The following is a 25,536-nucleotide window of genomic DNA, read 5'->3' as shown; positions in this document are numbered from 1 at the left end:
AGAGAGGGCCTAGGAGGACCAGTGCAAGGATGCCCAAAAGCAGAAGCACAGATGGATCAGGTGGCTTAGACGGCATAGAGGACACTTGCCTACTTTGGGTGGGATATAAGAATAGAAGAAAAGATTCATAAGACATAGGAGCAGAATTAGGCCATTCGGCTCATCGAGTCTTCTCCCCCATCCGAATGTGGCTGATCTATTTTTTCCCTGTTTAAAAATAAGGAAGTAGCAGTAATTATTTAAAAATAAGGTTCATCCAACTTAAAAAAGAGATGAGGTATTTATTTCTCTCTCTGGGGATCTCAATTCTTTGAAAGTCTTTTCTTCAAATCACAGTGTAAGCAGACCATGATACATAGAAGAATTAGACCATTCGGCCCATCGAGTCTACCCTGCCATTCAATCATGGCTGATCTATTTTTCTCTTTCAACCCCATTCTCTTGTCATATCCCCATAACCATTTGAGATCCTTGCTGATCATGGACCTATAATTCTCCATCTTAAAATACCCCTTGAGTTGGCCTCCACAACCATCTTTGGCAATGAACTCCATAGATTCACCACCCTTTGGCTCAAGAAGTTCCTCCTCATCTCCCTGTCTAAAGGAACGTCCTTTTATTCTGAGGGTGTTTCCCCTGGTCCTGGACTCTCGCACTACTGGAGACACCCTCTCCACGTCCACTCTGCTAGGCCTTTCACTGTACAACTGTACCGCGATTTGCTCAGGCCACTGCAGGAGTATTGTGAGCATTTGGTCAGCGTACTAAAGGAAGGCTGTGGCTAAACTGCAGAGGTGATTCCAACAGGCTGTTGTCTGAAATGGAGCATTCCTGTTCTGAGAGGAGGCTGGATTTGTGTTCTTGCAGTCGAGAAAGCTGACGGGGAACGACTAAGGTATCCAAAATTATGTGGGGCATAAAAAAGGAAGAAAATGAGGAACTTTCCCCCATGTTGGAGACATGTGAAACTATAGGGCATGGGATTTAAGGTGTGGATTAAAGGAATCTGATTCAACAATGTTTTTACCTGAGGGTGTTTAGAATGTGGAATGTGCTTCATGAGTGGATGGTGCAGGCAGGCACTCACAGTATTTATACGAGCATCTGAATAGAGGGGGGCTGAGTGATGATGAATGCGGATGGGTAGGCTATGGCCAGCATGGATGCAATGGGCTGAAGAGCCTCTTACTGTGGCGTGCGACTGACTCTGTGACGTATTCACAGTAACTGGACTGCAGAGGAATTCCTGGCTTGAGCTGTTCTACTGAGAAGCCAACAGAAGCTGCCACGGACTGAGACTGCAACGGCGATCTCTAGGCTGACGTGCGGGAATATGAAATACATGTGTGAGGGAGGATAAGTGGGAATGCAGTGAGCTAGCAGAGCAGAAAATGCGCAGCTCAAGAGATTCCATCATGGTGATGAGATGAAATTAATCGTCAGCCTGCTGGTAAACAATGCTCGCTGCGTGTTTGCTTTAAGAGGGACATGAAAAGTAGTCTGAAGAGTAGGAAGTAGCATTTGCACTCGAGTACCTGATAGATTGTGCTCTAACAGCAAGTTTACTTGCAGTAGAGGGAACATGTGTCATTGTGCAACATATCATATCTAACAAATATATCTAACAAACATCAGATGTTGAAGTTGCTGGATTTTGTCTGCTTTGTCCCTCTGTTCCCTCTCGCTGTTACAGTGAAGCAGGGAGCGCACATTCAAAGCACTTCACTGGAGCGAAGCGTGTGCAAAAATGTGGTAAGAACACAGGCCCCAACAACAAGCTATCTCTTGTTTGGCACCTCCCTCTTTACCGTGCCTGCTTCTAGACGTGGCTGTTAGTTTATGAACTGGGTTCAGCAAAAGAGGAAGCCGGGAGTTGACCGGTTGTGAGAGAGGAGGGGATCTGCTGATAAGGCAGTGTCAAGATCAAAGCCAAGTTAAGATTCTCTCTTCAACTCGCTGAAACACAGCTGAACGACAATCTGAAAACAAGTAGTTGCTTGGAAATGTTGTACTTGGTGTACGTCTATTTAGCCGGGGGTATTAAGGAATACACGGCCAAGGCAGGTAGATGGAGTACAGAACAGATAGACAGTGATTTAAAGGAAAGACATACATATGCTGTCAGTGTCTGAGCCTGAAATTTGTTTTAACATTGTTACATTGTTAACTGTTTATAAATTCCACTTCCTGCATTTGAGAACTTAAGCAATATCTCACCTTTATATTGTTTATTTCAAACATTGGGAACTATATGAGGGCTAACATTTAACGTGAAAGGGGCAAAGATCAAAAAAGATGGGTGGGGCAGTTTATTTTTTGCACAGTGAATGATGCCTGCCTGGAACATGTGGCCAGGGGTGGTGGTGGTGGTGGTTTAGTGTGGTATAGGGGCAGGCGTGTGTGATTTATTTAATCTGGTGGGCAGCTTATTCTGCCATTCTGTTAATAAGATCACATTGTGCCAGGGACACCCAGTGTCTCAGAACAACAGAGTCCAAGCCCCCTTGCAGTGCTCCAACTAGCAATGTTCAGCAGTTGAGGCCATTATATGTGGATGTGCACTGGCAGTCCCAAATGAATATCGAGTGTGTTTTGGGTGCTGCAAGGCAACACCGACAAGGAACTACACATGCTGGTTTACAAGACAGGTTTTTTATTGGGTTCCAATCAAGGGCAGAAAAAAAGTGTTTAACTTAAACTCTGCTGAGATTAACAGCTTTCTTCAATTTAATTTTGGGAGAAGTATAAATTTCACCGAAGGTGTGATAAGAACCTGGAAAGCATTTTGGAGCGGGCATTAGTTGGGGAGTCAGGGCAGGCAAACTCCATTAATTTTTCTCTTATCCATCCTGAATTTAATTGCAGAGATAGCCAAGTTGTTAACCACATTTTTCCGTTGATTAAATACAAGTTGCAGTGAAAATTCCAGGGAACTGTAGCTTTGTATGTATTGAGGCGTCTTGCACAGAACAAGAAGGAATACTAAGAATAGAACCGAATTACTCATAAGTTACTGCTGCTTGGCAACTGTTGTGATAGTGTACTAGCACATTTTATCAGTGTTATATAATTATTAGTTAAAGAAAGGGTCTCTATCGAAGTTCATGTCTATTATCAGTGTTGCATCTATCTTCTGTTGCTGTTACCCTTCAGCTGTCTCTTCTGCATTGCCCATACAACACCACTTATTAGTATTTGGCTGTTAGTATTGGCTAGGCAGTTCGGAGAAGAACTGTACAAGAAGGGACATAGCTGGCTGTACGTTTTGAGATGGCTTCGTCTCCATCGCCATCTTCTGCGCTGCCGTGTGCTGGGGCAGCAGGGCGAAGGCCGTGGACACTAACAGGATTAACACGCTTATCAGGAAGGCTGGCTCCCTCCTGGGGGTGGAGTTGGATTCATGGGAGGTGGTCTTGGAGGGGAGGATGCTCCTCAAACTGTGGAGCATCTTGGACAATACAGCTCACCCCCTCCATGACACACAGGAGTACGTACCTTCAGCAAAACGCTGGTTCCACCACGATACAGTACAGGTTGCCCTGTGGCTATCAAACTGTACAACTCTTCCCCCTTCTGTCGTGAGGTAGACTGAATCCCCTACCCCCACCCCAATCTTTGCACATCCTCAATCCTTTCCACTTAATTTCATGTTTCATGTATTTTGTGTTTTATGACTGTTGGCAGATCAATTTCCCTCCTAGGATAAATAAAGTTCTATTGTACCGTAGATCCATTAATGAGCACCAATTAACGTTGCACTAAGGACAGAGATACTAAGGCATGTGACAGGCTTTCAGGAAGGTGGTGAATAAGGCAGAGGGATTTGGAGCTCCACTAAGAGCAGAGTCAATTGACTAGGTTGCTTTCAATAAGGGGGCGACAAAAGTCAGGGATATGGTGGGGTCCATGTCTGGAAGAATGTCAATCTGTGTGTGTGTGGAGATGAGTGGGGTAATGCTGTAGAGGTTAAACTTTCCATTAGACATTTGAATGGACCAGAACCTAATGTAGGTCACTGTGGATAAATAGGATCTTGTGCGGTTTTAGAAACTAACATAGTTTTTGTTTGAGTAGAGGTCTGGGAACGGAGGAAGAAGCTTAGCTGGTCAGATCATTTAGCGATAAAAGTAGATATGCTCAACCTTGGAACATTCTTCTGTTCAAAATATATTTGGAGAAATACGCAAACAATCCACAAAATTGCTGGAATGTGGGGCGGGAATAGAGTTTTGCAAAGTGTGTGCGCATTAGCTGGCATGACGGAACATGCTCCACTGATGACTGCTCCATGGTTGACGTGATCCATGTTATTCTGGAGGTGATATAGTACATCCATGAGGTGAATACTGTACGGACCCAGTAATGCCTGACTTGACTCCTGGCGTAAAAGCTCCAGGAATATGATGCAAAAAACTGAAATGCTGGAGAAACTCAACAGATCAAAATCTCGCTGGATTCCTCGAGCAGTTTGCTTTTGTTTTTGCTCGAGGTTCCCACTTCTGCAGTTTCTTGTGTCTCCAGTGAAGTCGTGCTGTTCCCCATCATGCGGTGAAAATTCCAAAATGAAGTTGCTACACTGCTGGACTCTGGGGACATTCTGGAATTAAACGGTCTGCTCTGGAATAGCTGTAATGAATCAGTCTGCGGTCAAGTTATGCCCTGTCGGTAACGTTGCCATGGTGGGGAATATTCTGAAACAGCTTGGGCTACCATTTCCTCCATCAATCCTTGGCTAACACAAGGAGCCATGGATAGGGGGGTGGGACTGGCTGGACTGCGAGTGGAGGAGGAATACAGTCTGGCAAGTGATAGGTGGATGTGCGTGAGGGGGGGGGGGGGGGGTTTGGTTGGCAGATTGGTGGAGTAAGTGACAGGGGCTTGATGGGAAAGAGACAAAGCTGTGTTCGATAAGGAGGGAAGAGGAGTGAACTATAAAGCCCAGGGAGGGATAAAGGTGATTGGGATTAGAGTGTGGGTAGGAACTGGGATGGAGATAGAGGGAGAAATTGGTTCTCACTTGGGTGGGGCACAGGGGGAAGGGCGGGAGGAGAGAGTGGTGTTAGTTAAAATTGGAGAATTCAATATTCATAACATTTCTTGCTACCTTCTCAACTCATTAAATTGTTGTTCAGAGAAGATCTTCTCTTAACAAATCTTTTGATTAATCTCCTGATTAATCTGTGTCTTCCCATATGAAGCTATGATGTCCCTTGGAACGTTCCAATGATTTCCTTGCCACCAAAGTTAAATTAACTGGCCCGACTTTATCCCGTTCTCCCTTTTATAAACGTCAGTGGCCCTCCTCCAATCCTCTGAGACGAGAGAAGGTTGAAGCAATGTATCTGGGGTCTCTGATATTTTTCCCCCTCCCCTTTGCTGCCTTTAATGGCCTGTAGTGTATTTCATCCCGGCCTGGTGATTTATCAGAAAATAAATTCAATCAGAAAAATGCTCATCTCCCACTTATACCAAATGCAGGAAGGAACTGCAGATGCTGGTTTAAACTGGAGAGAGACCCAAAAAACTGGAGTAACTCAGCGGGACAGGCAGCCTCCATGGAGAGAAGGATGTTCAGAAAGGTCTCGACCCAAAACGTCACCCATTCCCTTTCTCCAGAGACACCGCTTGCCCCGCTGGGTTACTCCAGTTTTTTGTGTCTATCCTCTTTTACCATGTTTAGCTGTTTTCAGCATTTCACACATGTCTGCTTTAACTACAGTATTAGCATCACCCCATGTTTTGAAGGACAGCCCCAAATTACTCATTGTGAAACTTGCTCTAATTCATCACATTTATGACTTTATTTAATCCTCACAGCCGTAGAGCCACGCAGGCCCTCCGGCCCTACTTGTCCATGCCGCCCAACATGCCCCATCTACACTAATCCCACCTGCCTTCTGTTGGCCATATCTCTCTAATCCTATCCTATCCATCTATCTGTTCAAATGTTTCTTGAACGTTGTGATCATACCTGCCTCAATTACCTCCTCCGGCAGCTTGTTCCATACACCCACCACTCTTTGTGTGAAAAAGTTACCTCTCATGTTAAAATAAAAGGTTACCCCTCGGGTTCCCATTCATTCTCTTCCCCCTCACCTTAAACCAATATTCTGTGGTTCTTGATTTCCCCTACTGTGTGCAAAAAATGATGTGTGTTTGTCCCTGTAGGAAGGAACGGCCGATGCTGGTTTACATGTTTGCCTGATGTATTCCCCTCATGATTTTGTACACCTCCATGTGATCACCCCTCAACCTCCTGCACTCTAAGGAATGAAGTCCTAGCCTGCTCAACCTGTCCCCACAGCTCAGGCCCTCGAGGAACTCTCCCCTTGTTCATTACTGAGAGAGCATCTTTTGCAATTTTTTTAGTCTTTCTCATCGATATTACCTCTCCATGCATGTTTATCTTCGCTTTCATTTTAATTTATTACTTGACCTGGATTCTTCCAGTCTTTATCCCATATTAATTTCTCAGTATCTTGTCTAAGCACTCCTTCTTTTGTCTCATCTTGCCTGCCCTCAGTGCACCAAGAGACTCTTGAATTTGGCCGTCCCACCCGTTCTTGGAACAATGTTTTGCCTGAAACTCTTGATTCTCGTTAAATGCGGTGGGACTGATTTACCATCTAGTAGCTGTTTCCTGCTCACTTCTGCCAAATCAATTCTCAATACAATAAAATTGGCCAAATATGAACTTGTGTTGTATCTGTCTTTTTACATAACTATGTTAAATCTAACAGGATTATGATTCCTGCAACACAACTGATATCCTGCCACCTGCCAGCTTATCTCTGTCTAAAACCAGAGCTGTACCCCTTGTTGAATTTGCTCTATCCTTATCCTCTTACTGTGCCCATGTCCCTTTTGATATTCGGGTTACTTGAACACCCCCCTCCCCTCCCCTCCCCCCATCATTACTGCCTCTATGTTTTGCAGCTCTTGAATGATTAATGATTCATTGATACTTTATTGTCACATGTTCCTCTTGTCACATGTAGCTCTTCTTCTCCAAGAATCCTTTTTTGCTTCAGTCCACCCTCCGCCACCTCCAGTTTAAATTCCATTTGGAATATTAAATGGAATATTAAATGTCCAGAAGGACATTGGGTATATGGGAATACCAGCACAATCAGCTTCCCATCAAATTGTTCACCATGCCTTTTGGAAGCATCTCGGAGTTAACAGAGTACTTTTATTCAAGTGTGCTCGGGGTGCGGAAGAGCAGAAGCCATGTTTTCCACAAGTGCTCCATCAGTTTGTTAATAGTGACGATAGACACAAAATGCTGGAGTAATTCAACGGGTCAGGCAGCATCTCTGGAGTAAAGGAATAGGTGACGTCTCGGGTCGAGGCCCTTCAAGCCTAAAGAGGGGTCTCGACCCAAAATGTCACCTATTCCTTTTCACCAGAGAAGCTGCCTAACCCGCCGAGTTACGCCAGCATTTTGTCTACCTTCGGTGTAAACCTGCATCTGCAGTTCCTTCCCACACAGTTATGTTAATAATGTTAAAATTGCTAATGTTGGCCATGGGTAAATGATCAGAGTACAGATGAAGCCTTTTTATTCATATATCTGGGTGGGTTAAGGTGCAGTTAACCCAATTATCAGCTGGCGAGCTTGCCTTTGTTGGACTGTGTGTGACTGAATGGTTTAACAGTTGCTAGAACAATTTCCCGCTCATCTGATTTGCTTTCACCAGAATTCGTAGTGAATTCCAGAAATGTCTCCCAACTTCACTGGCGCATTATGTGGGTTTGAGAGAGGGCTGCAGTCGACCATTGTAACTTTGGTAAGGTGATGGGAGGGACTGATTCACTCATTCTCATCGTCACACCTGCTGCAACTGCGAGTGTTGTGAATTTAAATGACTCTTTGAAGGAGCAGACAGCGGTGGGAGAGATGAGGACTGACACAGTCTGTGCTTCAGGGCATTTAACATTGCGCTCGAGGTGAAATCGATGAGGGCTCTTTCTTCTGATTGCACACTGTTCAATGAGAGAGCTCTCATCTATTTTCTGCCGCAATTAGACTGGCGGGGATCACGGGGAGAGAAGTCCTGCACTCCCTCGTAGTTCGCAGCTCTGGCAATGACGTTCCAAGGGAGTGTGATTGGGATTGATGCAGCATTGATCTCAAGGGGCGAGCAGGACTGGAACAGATAGTAGCACCAACCAAACGAGCTGGAGTAATTATATTTACACCATTTCGATGCCCAATATGTGAAACTCCTATGCACCGTTGATTTTGATGAATGATTTTGATGCTGCTCGCTCCAGTGTGCCTGTTAATATAATAATAATAACCAGAGTCTGTATCAGTTGCTTCACACTTTTGCAGGATCACGCCTACAGCACATTAAGTATTCATCGCACAAGCATTCTAATTATCTCATTTAATCACGAACTGCTAAGTTGCCAGATACCCTACTGACAAGGGGAATGAAAAGTTCACCAAAGAATGAGTAACCAGCAAAATGCGATTTAAAAAAAATATTTTCTCTCTCTCTCTCTTTCCTTAAGCTATCACTTAATTAGTCGGCTAATACCATGGACCAGAGTCAGGCAGCACAAAAGGTTCAGAGGTGAGGCTCTCAATGAAAACACTGCGAGTTGGAAACCTCCCATGTTCCTATGAGAAAACTAATGAAGCTATTAGATTGTCATTAAAATCATTTTGAGTTTTTCCTCAGGAAAGACTAGCCTTCCGTATCCCGGATGTGGTTCCAATGTGTATTCCCACCCCCAGCAGTGGAGGAGGCAGAGGTTAAAAAGGACCATATAGGATTGGAAGAGAAATCAAAATGGTTGGCAACCGGGAGTTGCAGCAGGCCCTGGTGGACAGAGTGCAAGCGGTCAGTGAAGCGGCTGCCCAGACCCACCAACGCAGAGGAGGTCATGCCCCGATGGGACCCCAGCAGGGTTTCATCTTGCCTCGAAAGAGCGCAGAGAAGATTTACAAGAATGTTGCCAGGTCTCAAGGACCCGAGCCATTGGGAGATATTGGGTGGGCTGATTCCTTAAGGGCCTGCCCCACTTGGCCGTCATTTACGCGACCTGCGTGGGTAGAGCGGGGCTGGCGCATGGAGTGGCGTGGAGGAGCATGGACTTCGTCCTGCACGAAATCTTCGCACGCCACCTGCCTGTCGAGTAACTGACAGCCAAAGTGGGACAGGTCCAAGACCCTGGCGAGGCGCAACTGCAGCAGAAGCAGGCAAACGATGGCCGAGCTCGGCCTGGGGCTCACGGCCGTTGCGGATACCGGCTCCGTCCCCACTCCTACCCCAAGAGCGAGGACCAAGACGATTGGAGATATATACAAAATACTGGAGTAACTCAGCAGGACCGGCAGCATCTCTGTAGAGAAGCAATGTGTGACGTTTCGGGTCGAGACCCTTCATCATCCATTCTTTCTCTCCAGAGATGCTGCCGGTCCCGCTGAGTTTCTCCTGCATTTTGTGTCTATCTTCAAATGACGTCACACGCTCCACACGGCTGTGCGGACGCATGATGGCGTGCGTGACTGTCGCACGCCAGTCACTACCGGCCTGTCATGTAAATGATGGCCAAATGGGACATGCCCTTTAGAGTGCACGTGATTTCTTAGAGTGCAGGCGGCTGAGTGGTGATGATATGGAAGTGATTACAATCATGAGGGGAATAGATGTGCACGGTCTTTTTCCCAGGATGGGAGAATCAAGAATTGGAGGGCATAGGTTTATGGTGAGAGGGGGAAGATTTAATAGGACCCTGAGGGACAACTTCTTCCCTGCAGAAGGTGGTGGATAGAAGGTATATGGCATATAGAAATAGTTGAGGCAGTTACAATAACAACATTGGGACAAATATTTGGACAGATGCATGGACAGGCAAGGTTCTGAGCGATTTGAGCCAAATGCTGGCGCATAGGGTTAGCTAAGATAGGACATCTGGTCAAAATATTGGACGTTGGGCTGAACCAACTATTTCCATGCAGTTTCTCTCTATGACACTGATTCCCCTCCTGATGCACTGCCTCCTTGTGAGCTTGACACCAGACCTGATGCTGAGGGGAGGTGCTGACTGTGTGTGACCTGTTCCCTAGTTAATTGGCTGATGAAATGGCCCACTTCAGAGTCTTGAGCACAATACCTCGGGCCATGCTGAAGTGCAGCACTGAGGTGTGGAACCATTTAAAACCCATTGTTCAATAGATCACCCTGTAGCGGGACACGGAGCTGTCCGGTGAAGAATGAGGCTGGAGTTAGTCCAAACCCCCACAACCCAGTCATTATCTGTTGGCCGTGTGTGGGAGCGTGCTGTGTCAAGTTTCCAACCATGAGTCTATTTGTGTAGGAAGGAACTGCAGATGCTGGTTTACACCAAAGGTCGACACAAAGTGCTAGAGTTACTCAGCGGGTCAGGGCAGGAAAGGAATAGGTGGCGTTTCTGGTCGAGACACTTATTTAGATTCACTGCAGGTCGGGCACAATCTGCATTGCGTCCCGATTCCACTTCCCAACGTTTGCCGTCTTTATTTTGAGGTTAAAAGGCCCCACTGGTTGCCGCCCCACAAGGGAAGGCATCGAGCAGAAAGTAGGAGCAGCACTTACGTATTGTGCAAGAGCCTTAAATAAATTCCTGAGCGAGTCGAGAGAGGATTACATGTTGCAGACTCTGATCGTCAAACCCTCAAGGGCTGTAACAGGAAAAAACAAGTTAGTGACCGAGAGGAAATGGGATTCCCTGGCTCGGGCTTGTTTGCAATCTCTGTCACTGGTATTTTACCAGATACACGCTGCAGCCCTGAGCAGATTTTCTGTCTGTGGAATTAGTTACAAATGAAGCTCATCGGCAGGGGAACGCACGGAGCCTGTGTTATAATTCCTGCCTGTGGCTGAAGCTACTCAACACAAAGCGTCACACTAACAGAAAAATGCAAACTTCAATCTCCCGGCTTTCAATGCTATTAGTGTTTCCGAATACACAAGACAATGGCATGCAGCTGGGGAAAATGTGGACTCTGACAAAACTTAGACTTGTCTAGTGGGTTCTGGTGCTGTGGTCTGTCTTTCTCCATCCCCACTGAACTTCTCTGCTTCAGGAGGTGAGATTTCTGGGTGGTGGTGACCTCAGGAGCACTGATCAACCCTTGGCAGCTGTGCAAGTGACTGGTCTCTGACAGTCTTTCCTTCACTTGCCCACCTAGAGCCTTAGTTGTACAGCACAGTTGTACAGCCATTCGGCCCAGCCACTCCCATGCTGAGCATTGAGCTCCGATTTACAATATTCCTACTTGCCCACGCTTATCTTTGTGATTTTAATTTGGCAATTCATTAGCGCGATCCTTTTTTCTTAATTCCTTAATGGCTGCTCTGAATCGTCAGATTGTGCTCTCTGCTCTTTAGGTGGAGGCACCGCTTGGTGCTGCTGTTACTCCAGTGGGAGTCCCTGGGGACGGAAGATGACTTTTTTCCACTCCACGACTGAGCAGAGAAACATTCCTGGCACAAATTCACCGACCATGCAGACAAAATTCGCTCCATCTTTTTCCTTGGCCCACTTTCTCCTCCTGACCCGCTGAGTATTTTCAGCACTCTAGCCTTTGTTTCAGATTTCCAGCATTTGTAACTTTTTGACTTTTCAACACTTCTTTGTTGGGTTTTCAACCTGAGACTCTGCAGCATGGGGCGGCACAGTGGCACGGCGGTAGAGTTGTAGCGTCAGAGACCCGGGTTCCATCCTGACTACGGAGTTTGTATGTTCTCCCTGTGAGTGACTGTGTGGGTTTTCTCCGGATTCCTCCCACACTCCATAGACGTACAGGTTAGGAAGTTAATTGACTTCAATAACAATTGTAAATTGTCACTAGTGTGTAGGATATTGCTTGTGTACGGGGTGATCATTGGTCAGCGTGAGCTCAGTGGGCTGAAGGTTTAGTTTCCGTGCTGTATCTCTACGCTAAACAAGAGTTCTGTGCCTGTTCTCCCCTGCATTAACCATTGCTTCCCATGTTTGCTGAAGCTTGATCTCTGAACTCTTCCTGTGCCTTCTTGAAGTTGAAAGCAGTTGAAGCATTCAACCAAAGATCTTATAGCGGAGCTCTTTGCATTCAACTGCTGCCCAAGTCACTGCCGCGCCTCTTGATGTAATTTCCTGTGCGTATATTAATACACAGTGCAGCCCTGGATGTAAGCACTATTCTTAGTGTGCCGTTTTTAATAAACATTGCATCACAGATTTGCACGCTATATTAAAGCGGTTTGACAAATTTCCACAAAAGTCACAGGTCCGAGATGTCAGTCGCGGTGCGTCAAGGGCATATGTCGGTGGAAAGCGTGGTGTTAGCCAGCAGCGTGCTGGGGAGAGAGTTGCAGGAAGTGAACGTGAAGTTCAGGAATGCAGCATGTGCACTCTCTTTGTAATGAGTTGCTCTTTCACAAAGGGAGGCTATAACCAGAGGGCACAAAAACGGGCCCTTCAGCCCAACTTGCCCGCACTAGCCAATATGTCCCATCTACCCAAGTCCCACCTGTCTGCATTTGGGGCCTATATCCGTCTAAACCTGTCCTATCCATGTACCTGTAAATGTTTCTTAAATATTGTAACAGTCCCTGCCTCAACTACCTCCTCCATATATCCACCACCCTATGTGTAATAAAGAAAAGTTACCCTTCAGGTTCCTATTAAATCTCCCCCCTCATATTAAACCCATGTCCTCTGGTTCTCGATTTCCCCTACATTGGGCAAGAGACTCTGTGTGTGTCTACCCAATCTATTTGTCTCGCTTCTATAGAATCTCCCCTCATCCTCCTGCGCTCCAAGGAAGCTAGCTTGCTCAACCTCTCCCCATAGCTGAGGCCCTCAAGTCCTGGCAACACCCTTGTAAATCTGCCACGTGGTGTCTTCAGGAGAGCTAATAATAATATGGGCAATATCTTGTCTTTGGCTTCTGCCTCTTGTACTCATTGGTAAGGCCGTAATAATAACCAAATGCTGAAAACATTCAGCAGACAAGGCAGCATCTGTGGGGAGGGGGAGAGAGAAAAAAACCCCTTATGTTTCAGGTCAGTGACCTTCCAAGCCATTTCTTTCATTCATTCAGGAAATGGACAATATGTTGCCCTGGATTACACACCATTGTACTCTCACCATCACAGCATTCCAAAGAGTGTAATCAAATAACAGCCCAGAGGAGGTGAATGGAATTGCCTTTCCAAGATGGCGCCCAAACTAAGCAAATCTTTGCGTGTTGGTCACAAATGTGAATCTGCAATTGGTCCACTCTTTTAAATCTCTACTCCACGCTGTGGATGGCTCGATTGTAATTGTGTATTGTCTTCCCGCTGACTGGTTAGCACGCAACAAAAGCTTTTCACTGTATTTGTTTAAAAAGGAACTGCAGATGCTGGAAAATCGAAGGTACACAAAATTGCTGGAGAAACTCAGCGGGTGCAGCAGCATCCATGGAGCGAAGGAAATAGCTTTGGGTCAACCCAAAGATGCTGCTGCACCTGCTGAGTTTCTCCAGCACTTTTATCTACCTTTGAAAAACAGGTACAGGATAGGAAAGGTTTAGAGGGATATGAGCAAATGGCACTAGCTTAGATGGAGCATTCTTGAACGGCATGGACTAGTTGGGCCGAAGGGCCTGTCTCTGGGCTACATGACTCTATGACCATCTCCAACAAGGTTTACCCTTTGACATTCAATGGCAACACCATCGCTTTTGAACATGATGATCGCAAGGGTTGCTGAGAGCTTGCATATCGTGTAATGACTCGCTCATCTCTTAATATCCCAGAAAGCTTCAGAAACAGCTTTTGACTGTACCTCGGTACATGGGACAATAAACTAAACTCAAACTCTTAGGGAAGAGGATGTGTAGTAGTGAGAAAGGGAGCAGACATTAGAATGGGGATGTGAACCCTTCATGGTAGTTAATTTCCTTAACAAAAAAGGTCCTGAAATCGCGTAAAGATCTGAAATGGCAAAGTTTCTGTCTCGGTTTTAGTCATTTCCAGAGATTATCGTGTGAAGTGTTGCGATTTTCATTCAGTTTGCCATCTGTTGCTGGCCATCGTTCTCGAACCACAGCATGAACGGCTCTCTGGAGACATGTTTACCATAACTAACAAGAATCTTAATAGTATTTCGGAGGATGCAATTATGATGCGTAACCTGGTCATTACAGTAACAAGATTCTCGCAGCCGATTGACATGGAGATGGTGCAATGAATGTGTCTGCAACAGGAGCAATCAAAAGCTCTGTCCCGGTAATGGACCTGTGCGTTGCAAAGCTCATATTAATGACGAGGGATGTAGAAACAAGGAATTGCAGATGTTGGCTTTATTTTTTTTAAAAGACAAATGTGTTGGAGTATCTCAGCAGGTCAGGCAGCACCTCTGTAGAACATGGCTAGGTGATGCTTTGGGTCGGAACTCAAGAAGGACACAACAAACTCGAGTAACTCAACGAGTCCCAAGAAGAGTTATGACCTGAAACGTCACCTATCCATGTTTTAGATTTGGAGATACAGTGTGAAAACATGTTCTTTGGCCCACTAAGCCCGCGACGACCATCAATCACCTGTACACTAGTTCTATCCTACACACGAGGGACAATTTATACAGAAGCCAATTAACCTATAAACCTGCACTTGTTTGGAGAGTGGGAGGAAACCGGAGCTCCCTGAGAAAACCCATGCGTTCACAGGGAGAACCGTACAAATTCTGTACAGACAGCACCCATAGTGGGGATCGAACCAGGTCTCTGGCACTGTACCACTGCGGCATGTGCTGCCCTCTGATGTTCTCCGGATTTTACACCCGACCCGCTGTGTTACTCCAGTGTTTTGTCCTTTTTTTAATGACAGGAAGCTGTGCTTGAAGTGAGCAGGGAAGCGAGCAGGGAAGCGAGCAATGATTTTTCTTGGGGGGGGAGGCATTCCCACATTTAATTTTTGATTTAATGTGTGGGCTTGGGAGATGTGATGCAGAAAGGTCCTTCACAGGAATTTCTCACTGGGAGGCCAGGAATTTTCTGATGAACTACATGCTTTGTAAAGGTCTGATAAACAGAGGTAGGTGTGAGAGTAAGGGTGTGTTGCTAGCAACTCATGAGTCACCCCTAATCAAATCTAGTTTAGAAAGGGGACGGGTATTTTGTTCAACACTCGCTGTAACCAGGGTGATCTCTGGTAAGCAGCTGAGCTTCTGCTAATGCAGCTTTACCCTTCTGCGTGCAGGCAGTCTGTGCACTGATGCTGAAGATAACAACCAAACCCAGAAACCACAAGCGGAGCAAATGAGGCAGTGACTGAACTGTCAGTCGTTGGGCTGTTTGTCAGAGTTTTTGTTTCACAAAGCACAACTGACTAGCGAGGCCTTGAAATGGCAGATAGGCCTGATATTTCCATGTTTTCTTTTGACCCAGGAGGAGGCCAATTTGGTTTGTCCCTCGCTTTTCACTCAGTACAGGTGACAATGAGCAAAACTGAATTAAACTAAACGGAACTATCGTGTATCTACTCAGAGCAGGCCTATTCCCCAACTGATTGTTTTTGTGGTCTCCCTCAAGTCGACCTTTGACCTTTGTTCATCCAATCTAGTATTAAGCATTCAATGCTGTCAAAGTGGCTTCCTCTGCATTGTAAAAATGCAAGATGCTGGAGTAACTCAGCAGGACATGCAGCATCTCTGGAGAGAAAAAAATAGTGACTTTTTGGGTCAAGACCCTTCTCCAATGTTGATTTTTTGACCAGACTAAAAAGTTGAGTTTATTGTTGCCTGTACAATGGTTTATTTATTATCAAATGTACAGAGATACATTGACAAGCTACCCAGTCAGATCATACTCTACATGAATGCAATAGATCCTCTTCTTGCAACATCCACGTCCCAGAAAAGTTCATTCATGGTCCAAGGAGTTTTGCAATGACTTATTTTCTTACTTTAAGCCTAGTGTCCTGGCGGCACTGGATTGATGAAGTTGGGGTCAGCCTGGCAATGTACAATGAAAAATCGTGCTTGCAGCAGCATCAAAGGCACAGAAACTCTGTCAATGCACTAAAACATAAACTGTACATAAATCATCCACAAAATTGCACACATTATAAGTGAGGAAAACTGTAAAAATACACTTAGAAAACCAGTGGTGTGAGATGGCCCTTGGTGTTCCGTTGCTCAGGGAGGATTAGGGTTGTGCTTTTCTTTCTCCACTGATTCTGCCTGATATGCTGGGACAATCCAGCATTCAGCTTTGTCCATGTTTAAATCCAGTGATTCCTCTGGTGGCAAAGGTACCTGTCCTGACAGTGGTACATGGAAGTACCTGGGACTGCCTTTACATGGACACCTGGCCTACAGCTGCCCGTTTAATACATTTTTTTTTAATCGCTGTTTCTGTGCCTTGTCTGGTGCTGGTTTTGAGCCTTAAATTTTTTATTTGATTTTTTATGAGCTAAAGAACCATGTTAGCAAAGAAGATCTGTTTGAAAAATGCATGTTATCTTGGGATAGGCCACAAATCATCTGTGTTTTATATTGAAAGTCCTAACAGATAGTGTTGCATTTACTGTGAAGTGTAACGCTGCAAGGTAGCCAAGTGTGGAAGAACACTTTGCTGCTGCCTTCAGTGCTACTGGCTGAAGCAGTTCTCCACTGATAGATACACAATGCTGGTTTAAACCAGCATCTGCAGCTCCTTCCTGCACATCTCAACTGATAGCATTTATTTCGCGAGGACTAGAATATAAAAACAGGGTTGTAATGCTGAGGCTTTATAAAACACTGGTCAGACTACATTTGGAGTATTGTGAGCAGGTTTGGGCCCCATATCTGAAGGCAGGGTGTGCTGACATTGGAGAGGGTCCAGAGGAGCTTGTGAGAATGATCCCAGGAATGATTGGGTTAACCTATGATGAGCGTTCAACGGCACTGGGCCTGCATTTGTTGGAGTTCAGTAGGATGGGTGGGGGGCGGAGGGAACCTCATTGAAACTTACCCAATAGTGAAAGGCCTGGACAGAGTGAATGTGGAGAGATGGTTTCCACTAGTGGGAGAGTCTAGGAGCAGAAGTCATAGTCTCCAAATAAAAGGACGTACCTTTAGAAAGGAGATGAGGAGGAATTTCTTTAGTCAGATGTTGGTGAATCTGTGAAATTCATTGCCACAGACGGCTGTGGAGGCCGTCAATGGATATTTTTGACAGATTCTTGATTGGTAAGGGTGTCGAGGGTTATGGGGAGATGCCAGGAGAATGGGGTTGAGAGGGAAAGATAGATCAGCCATGACTGAATGGTGGTGTAGACTTGATGGGCCGAATGGCCTAATTCTGCTCCTAGAACTTATGAACTTTTGAACTCCTAGTTCCCAGCCCCGGATTGCAGTGCTTGGTTCCACTGTTTGGAGTTCATCAATGTCTTTCTGACTACTCTCCTCAGCCAGAATAATGCCTGTCTGGGGAATGGAATTGGTTTCCATTGAATGGAAACTATCTTAAGATCAAAAAGACACCAAGTGCAGGAGCATCTCAGTGGGTCAAGCAGCATCTCTGGAGAACATGGAGAGGTGATGTTTCAGATTACGGCCGCTCAGACCCAACATAAAATGTTATCTGGTGCGGCAGCATCTATGGAGCGAAGGAAATAGGCAACGTTTCGGGACGAAACGTTGCCTATTTCCTTCGCTCCATAGATGCTGCCGCACCCGCTGAGTTTCTCCAGCATTTTTGTCTACCTTCGATTTTCCAGCATCTGCAGTTCCTTCTTGAACATAAAATTTTACCTATCAATCTGAAGAAGGATCCCGGCCTGAAATATTATATTGTGTAAACCAGCACCGGCGACTGCTTGTTTCTACACTTTTTCTCTATCTTAAGATAACTTAGTTGAATGGAGTATAGATGTCTGCAGGTGAGGGGGTCACGTTGCCGTCTCCCATGACCAAGGGTTCGGACAGCAAGGTGATGTAGGTAGAAGATAAATGTAGGAAAACTAGAACAGAGGGCTGGGAAAACCGTTCTGCTGTGAAGTGTGATGTCGGGTAATGTGATCACTTCTGTTTGCTTTGACATCTGTTTATCTCTGTAAATGAATGGAAAACTCAGACATTTTGTTTGTTCTGTTGCCTGGAAATTGGGTGACAGGGTCCAGTTTTAATAAGGAGTGAGTGAGGGTGAACATTGTGGGCTCGCGGACTCCGATTCCCGTCTGGTCGTCGGCTGGACCTCTGGTCGCTCTATGGCTTCTGCTGTGATGATTGTCACACCTGGAATGGCCACATCTGGAATGGCCACATCTGGAATGGCCACACCTGGAATCGTCACACCTGGAATGGCCAAATCCCTGGGCAGGACCACATCCCTGGGCAGGACCCTCTCTACAACTCCAGTCATTCCCAGACCCCATGATGACTACTGGGCAGCTGAAAGGGGACTTCTTACTAGGATCCTGGCCAACACTGGGGACCTCGTTCAGATGGAACCCCTTCATTCACAGATCTGCTTGCCTCCAGGCATCCTGGTATTGAGCAAGCCCAGTGTCCTCACCCCCGCCCCTCCCAACTGTGTAATGTTGCTCGACATCTAGTATACAGGATACAGAGGAGGGGGGGGGGGGGGGTCCATGTGAGGGAAAGCAAACCCGGGCAATGTAAGTCAAATCCAGACAACATCAATGTAAGGCAAACCCAAACTAAGCTGCCTTTAAAAGTAAGTGACGCCTCTTGCACTGTCGACACCAACCCAAAGTGTAGCAGCTGATAAGAGTGGCTGATAGCGGTGGAGTGAGTTCCTATCAGCGATTGCTGCACTTTGTGAAGATCACCCTTTGCTGCTCTCTGGTCTGATCCTTGATGGGAGTGTAGAATCCTCCAGTGGCCTGATCTTTATTTCAGCTGCTAAACCTTTAAACCAAGTCCCATGTGGCGATTCACTCACTCCACATGAATGTGCCTCCAGTATTGTTTTATTAAGTAGTTATACAGGCATATTATTCCATCAGTGGATGGTAGAATTACATGGAATTTACAGCATTTGAACCAAGCCATTCAGCCCAACAGTTTTCATGCGTTACTTTAACCTTGCCCCCACAGATGAGGCCTTCTCCTGCTCTGTTCCTCCTCTTGACTACCCCACTCGCTGGAGGAGACGGGTTTATTGCTATCTAGTCAGTGGCAGGGTGAAGCTCCTTCCCCCACCCTGGCCCTCTGGGCTTTCTCCTCTGTGGCTCGGCTCTGCCACGTACAGGATGTTCTTCACCAGTCACGACTCTTGCTGCATCCTCTGCACAATGATGCAGTGGTTTTGATGAGGTTGCGTGTCCGTGCTTAGAAATTCCAGCACTGTGTGTGTCTGCGTCCTGTCCCATATTCCATGAGAGGCACAATGCCTGCAGATGCTGGAATCTGGAGTAACGACCAATCCACTGGAGGAAGTGAGCAGGTTGACCCGAGTCCTGATGCAGCGCTTCCACCTGAAACATTGACAATTCCTTCCGGTTAGGTTTTACCAGCAGATTGCCGTTTTGCTCCTTAATCCAACTATGGGCAGTGCAGTGAGGATTGAAAATGGGGCTGCGATGTGAGGAGCTGCAAGTAGTGTGTAACTCGTTTATTCAACCAACTGGCCATATGGTGTGTCTAGTTGTAAGTCATACCTACATCGTACCTCGATCTGGATCAGTCGGGTAGCCTGGGATGGCGATGGCACACAGTGCCGAACCAGAATGTATTTGGGACCAAGGCTTGGGCACCAGAGACCACGCTGGCAGACGTGCGAGCTGGTGGGAGGTCGGGCATGTGGAAGTGTAGGCCCACAGTCTACCCGCTTTCTGCAGCAACACTCCAGCATGGGTGTGGGTGCTGGCCTTCGGGTTGGGCTGAATATCTTCTAATGGAAGCCTGGTTCAGTGGAAAGGAGGAGGGTTAATATCTATGGGGAGACACTCATGGCCTGGGGGTGAGACTGCAGGGGAGAGACAGAAAAAAGATTTGCCGGAGAAAGCCTGGGATGAATATTCGCAGGGAATGTCTAGAGGTGTTGAATATTTGACAAGGATGTGTGGCTGAATATTCACTAAACGGACTGATGGGTTCTGGGTTGCTGGGTTTGTATTCCCAAGGCTTAGGTTTTGTCTATACCAGAAGAACTATTCATCAGGTGTGCTGCAATTCGTGAGATAATCCACCAGGTATTAAACAATCTTTGGGTTCTCCAAAGTAACATCCATATAAGTCTTGCTGCACCAGATCTGAGAGACGGTCCCATCCCTCGTTTGGTCTGAACTTTCAAGTGTTTATCCAATTACATTAAACAGTTTGAGGCATATTTACATTGTCGTTCAATATTTAGTGACATAGGAAGCATGGAATTGAATGAATAGTGAAAAACATTCCCATCTTCAATGGCTGTTATTCTCATCTTGGACGTGTACCCTGATGATAAGTCTCGGGGAATCTACAGGGCAGATTGCAGCCCAGCTCTGGGCAATTTTCCTCTTTCAGTTTAAGGTGCAGAGTTGGGATGAGCAGGCAGCTGAACTGTTGGTGTAGGACTAGGCTTAGTATTTGTACATTCAGAGCTTGGCATCAGGAAGATAGAGTCCACCTTCGCTTGGCGGAGATGCCCAACAGTGGTGCAACGGTAACGTTGCTATCTTACAGTGCTGGACACCCAGGTTTGACCCTGACTACAGTGCTGTGGATGCAGAGTTTGTACGTTCTCTCTGTGAAGGGGGTTTTCTCTGGGCAAACTTAGATGCCCCACTCCAAAGATGTGCAAAGGTTTGTAGCCTAATCCCTGTACAATTGACCAGAGTGAAGGATAGAAGTCAGTATCTCATTGTTGGTCAGTGTGGAAGATGGGCTGAAGGGGCTATTGCCAATATGTGGTTTGTTGACCCTGCCCCTCCCCACTTAGCTGTGCCCTCCCCTAATTCCCCTGGGAGGTGGCCCAGGTGCCCTGGACCCAATTCCCTATTTGCAGGTGGGTCCCCAAATTCCTCATTTGTGGTTTGCCCTCCCCTAATTCCCCATTTACAGGTGCCCTCCCCTAATTCCCCATTTGCAGGTGCCCTCCCCTAATTCCCTATTTGCAGGTGCCCTCCCCTAATTCCCTATTTGCAGGTGCCCTCCCCTAATTCCCTATTTGCAGGTGCCCTCCCCTAATTCCCTATTTGCAGGTGCCCTCCCCTAATTCCCCATTTGCAGGTGCCCTCCCCTAATTCCCCATGCCCTCCCCTAATTCCCCATTTACAGGTGCCCTCCCCTAATTCCCCATTTACAGGTGCCCTCCTGTATTGTTCTTCGATGTAAAATTACCCATCCCATTCCCAAATTTAAAACTGGGCTGGGATATTAAAATTCACACAGTGGGAATTCGGCATAACAGTAGAGTTGCCGCCCAACAGCGCCAGCGATTATTACGGGTGTCACAGGTTGTGGGTGAAGGCAGGAGAATGGGATTATGAGGGAGAGATCGATCAGCCATGATTGAATGGCCTAATTCTACCGCTATCAGAGAGAGTTAGGTTTAGCACAGGGTTAACAGAATCAAGAGATATGGGGCGAATGCAGGAACGGGATTTCTAATTTTTGATGATCAGCCATGATCATATTGAATGGCCGTGCTGGCTTGAAGGGCCGAATGACCTACACCTTTTTTCTATGTGTCTATGTGTCTATATCTCTCAAGGGGTAGCAGCGTTGCTCCCAGCAGTACTTCACACTGCTTTGAGTGCCGTCGGATTCCAGAGGCAGTGGAAATTGTGCTGAACCTTTAATCCAACTCTTGCTTGGAGATGCCTGGTTGTGGCTGCAGAAAACTAGCAAAAACGAGAACCTGATTTAGATTCTTCATAAAGCTTTAGTGGGCTTTGGTGCATGGATGGGAAAACGCTCCCTCGATTTGGTACAAATTTAGAATGATTTTGATAAGGGCAGTGTGAAGCTGAGGGCATTTCTTGACTTTAGACTTTGTAAACTATTTCCTTAAATTTATAGAAATTTTTTAAAAAGAATGGGTGGCACACTAGTGCAAATGGTAGAGCTGCTGCCTCACAGCGTCAGAGACTCGGGTTTGATCCTGACTGCGTGTGTTGTCTGTGCAAAGTTTGCACGTTCTTTCTGTGGCCACGTGGGTTTTCTTCGGGTGCTCTGGTTTCCTCCCACATCCCAAAGACGAGTCAATTCGCAGCTTAATTGATCTCTCTAAATTACTGCTAGTGTGTAGGAAATGGATGCTAATGTGGGATTACGTAGAACTAGCATGAAGAGGTGATCGATGGTCAGCATGGACTTTGAGGAGTGGGTGAAGTGCGATATCTTCAAAATAAACAAAACTTGTATAAAACATGTACGTTGCTTGCCTATTAATGGTGGCTCTTGAGGACGAATGTTGGATGAATGGTGTTAATGACCCTGAGGCTGAGAATCTTCCCAATTATAAAGTCTTCAGGCATAGTTGCTGACTGATTCACTAATTTATTTATTTTTCTCTTTTCCATGGCCATCCTGAACCAGAACTTCCTGCGGAAGAAGGTAAATATTGACTTTTCCATTTATACTTTAAATGACTCGCGTTCAATTGTTTGTGAAGCCGGTGGGTTTGCGTTTAGCATTTAATCTGGTTTGTGATTACGTTATAATGAAGAGGTGGACATTTAAGTAATGGTGCGTGTGGGGGTTTGTACAGTGTTGCTAACATCAGAGAGTGCGTACCACAAAGGTCTCAGCGAGCACTGGGAATGAATAGTCCCAGTTGGCAGGGTCCTTCATTTTTTATGACCCACATGTAGAGAATATTATGATTTGTGCACAATAAAAAATGACGACCTGGAAATAAAACCTGTGTTTGATGGACAGAGAGAGAGAGAGAGAGTTGAGGGAAACAATCTCAGGACCCAGCGACTATCTTTGATTGGGAATGCAGTAGTACAGAATCCATGCTTAGCTGCTTTTCCCAAACCATCCGATCTTAAAACTCTCTGGTACATCACCCATCACTCAAACCCAATTGGTATCTCCATCACTGAACCTCTTGCCCCACCACCATCAACATAGTGAGGGACCAAAAGCTGAATTGAACCAGCTACATCAACATTGAGGCTACTCTGGAGGGGAAAGGGTGGGTATCCTATGGCAAGTGACTCGCCTCCTGACCCTCTCCACCAAATCAGATGTGTGGTGGAGTACTCTTCGTCTGCCAGGAGGACTGGAGCTCTGTCGAGACTTAGACATCCTGATACCATCCACTAAAAAGGAGCTCATTAGGCTGCCGTCTTATCTCTTATCCTGAGTAGTTACTCTCCCCACCACCAGGTGCTCTGTGGCTGCATTGTGTATCATCTACAAAATGGAGCCGATACTTGCCAAGGTTACTAAGATGGCACCTTCCAAACTCTCATGCTCTGACATCGAGGGCATGTGGCACATGGAAGCATCACTGGAGGGTGGATTGTGGGTGAAAATTAAATGTCGCTAATGTACTTGCCTTCACCACCATCTGACAGCTTTGTCAATGTACCCACCACCCTCTGTGTTGGAAAAAGTTGCCCCTTGGGTTCCTATTAAATCTTTCCACTCTTACCTTGAACCTTTGTCCTCTGATTCCCCTTCACTTGGGACAAGACTGTGCATTCACCCTAAGTATGTCCCTCATGATTTTATACAACTCTATAAGATTTCCCCTCCATCTTCTATACTTCAAGGAATAAAATTCCAGCCTGCACAACCCCTTGCTATAACCAAGTTCCGGCACCATCTTTGTAACAGTTTCCAGATTTATGGTATCTTTCCGATAGCTGGGTGCTCGGCCAGCTGAGCCCTAAGAGAATGTTAAGTTTCAATGATGTCACCATTCATCCTTCTAATCGCTAGAGAATGTGTTTCAGATCTGTACTCGCTGTTAAGACATACTGCTATTCCTGGAACCGGACTGAATCTTTGTCAGGAACCACATCCCTTTTAGATAAGCAGACCAGGGCCTTACGGTTGACCAAGGTCCCACGCAATGAATAGAGTAAATTGCCTTCCCTGTGGTGGAAAGAATGGAAACAAGAACCAAACCAGGAGAGGAACTCCGACCAGCATCTGTGGGTGGGGAGCGCGGAGGAGGGGGAAGGGAGGAGGAAGGAATAGTCGGTGTTTTAGATCAAGAGCCTGCATCAGGGCAGAGTGGAGAGGGAAAATAGCCCACTGTTGACTGTAAAAAGCAGAGGAGGAGGGCTGAGACAGGGGGGACCAGTAGGCAATTGGTGGACCAAGGATGGATCCAATGGGAGGGGGGGAGGGGGGGGGGGTGAAAGGAAAGGGATGGAGTTGGCAATCGGACAGGTGGGATGGATGCAGACAAAGAAAAAAGGCAAATTGGAACCAGGTGAGTGGAAGAGCAGGTGAAGGTGGAGAAAAGCTGGAGGGTGATAAGTGGGGACACAAAGGTTCTCAGTGCTGGAATCTAACTAAAGGTGGTGATGGTAAATACTCAAGATGGGATCACATTAGGGAGGGGATCCAGTGGGTGGTAGGTGGATGGAAAGGCTGGATTTCTTTGTTAGGATGACGCACAATGACTGCTCGGGGTGCTTCTGCTAGTACATGGAGGATGAGGCTAAGCCCTGACAAGTTCTTGCAAACTCTTTGAGTCTGCTTGCACTGAGATCTAATCAGCAGAAGCATAAACACAAACCCACGTTGTGTTTTGTTCTAGGGGCGGGTGTGCTACTGGGAAGGCTGATATTTGTTGCCTTGCCTTTGCTGCCTGAGTGGGTGGTGCTGGATTGTAGCACTGTGTATGGTGGCACATTTCCAATTGGGAATTCCAAGAATTTGGAAACAAGTGACTGAACTCCTCACTCCCTGTCAGAGCTGCCTTTTGGATGGATGCCACTGTGAACAAACTCTGTTTCCAGTCCCTGCCCCTGGTTTCCAGGACAACGCTGGTTGGGATAAGAGATGCTCCAGGCCCGTGGGGTTTCTGACATTAGCTGACTGCCACGCTCCTTGGACTGCCAACCTGGGGTTAGTTGGGGGGCAGGCGTGGGTCGTGGACGGTCATGGGAGACTTGGATGAGCAAACGGATTGATCAATGAGGCAAGACCTTGCCATGGGTGAGATAGAGGCAGCTCGTGTCAAAATGCATCAGGACTGAATAGTTTAAATTTTAAAAGGGAGGATGTTTCAGCTGTGCTTTGCACCCTCTGCCACGTTTGGTTACTAATGTAAGTGGCAGGCGAGATGAACATGGAACATCATCGTGAGTGCATTTGAAATGAGCAGGGGACGTTGTGGAAGTAAGAAAGCCTTCAGACTGAGGACAGTAAACGAGTCTTGCAATCATGAATCATTCAGTCAGTCCCTCCAAACAGACTTTGCCGCCCTAGAGAGAGAGCGAGTGAGAGAGAGAGGGAGGGGGAGGGAGAGGGAGAAGGAGAGAACTTGAGTCGTGTTAACACTACAACATGCAGGGTATCTGCTGGAATGAGAGCTGCAGTAACAACTCTGCTAGAGTTAATGCCTGGTGAGCCTGATACTAAACCTTGAGGATTAACTCACTCACCGAG

General features: G+C 46.4%; 1 protein-coding gene across 1 annotated transcript in view; it reads left to right on the top strand.

The window, feature by feature from the left end:
- Positions 1-25,536, top strand: part of atp2a3 (ATPase sarcoplasmic/endoplasmic reticulum Ca2+ transporting 3) — a 129,556-nt gene that overhangs the window by 4,287 nt on the left and 99,733 nt on the right. Inside the window, exon 2 of the mRNA XM_055657834.1 lies at positions 22,498-22,515. Coding sequence (XP_055513809.1) covers positions 22,498-22,515 — 18 coding nt within the window. The remainder of the gene's footprint in view (positions 1-22,497; positions 22,516-25,536) is intronic.

The sequence above is a fragment of the Leucoraja erinacea genome, chromosome 28 (assembly GCF_028641065.1).
Source record: "Leucoraja erinacea ecotype New England chromosome 28, Leri_hhj_1, whole genome shotgun sequence".
NCBI classification, from domain to species: domain Eukaryota; kingdom Metazoa; phylum Chordata; class Chondrichthyes; order Rajiformes; family Rajidae; genus Leucoraja; species Leucoraja erinaceus.
This window is presented reverse-complemented; position numbering and strand designations above follow the sequence as displayed.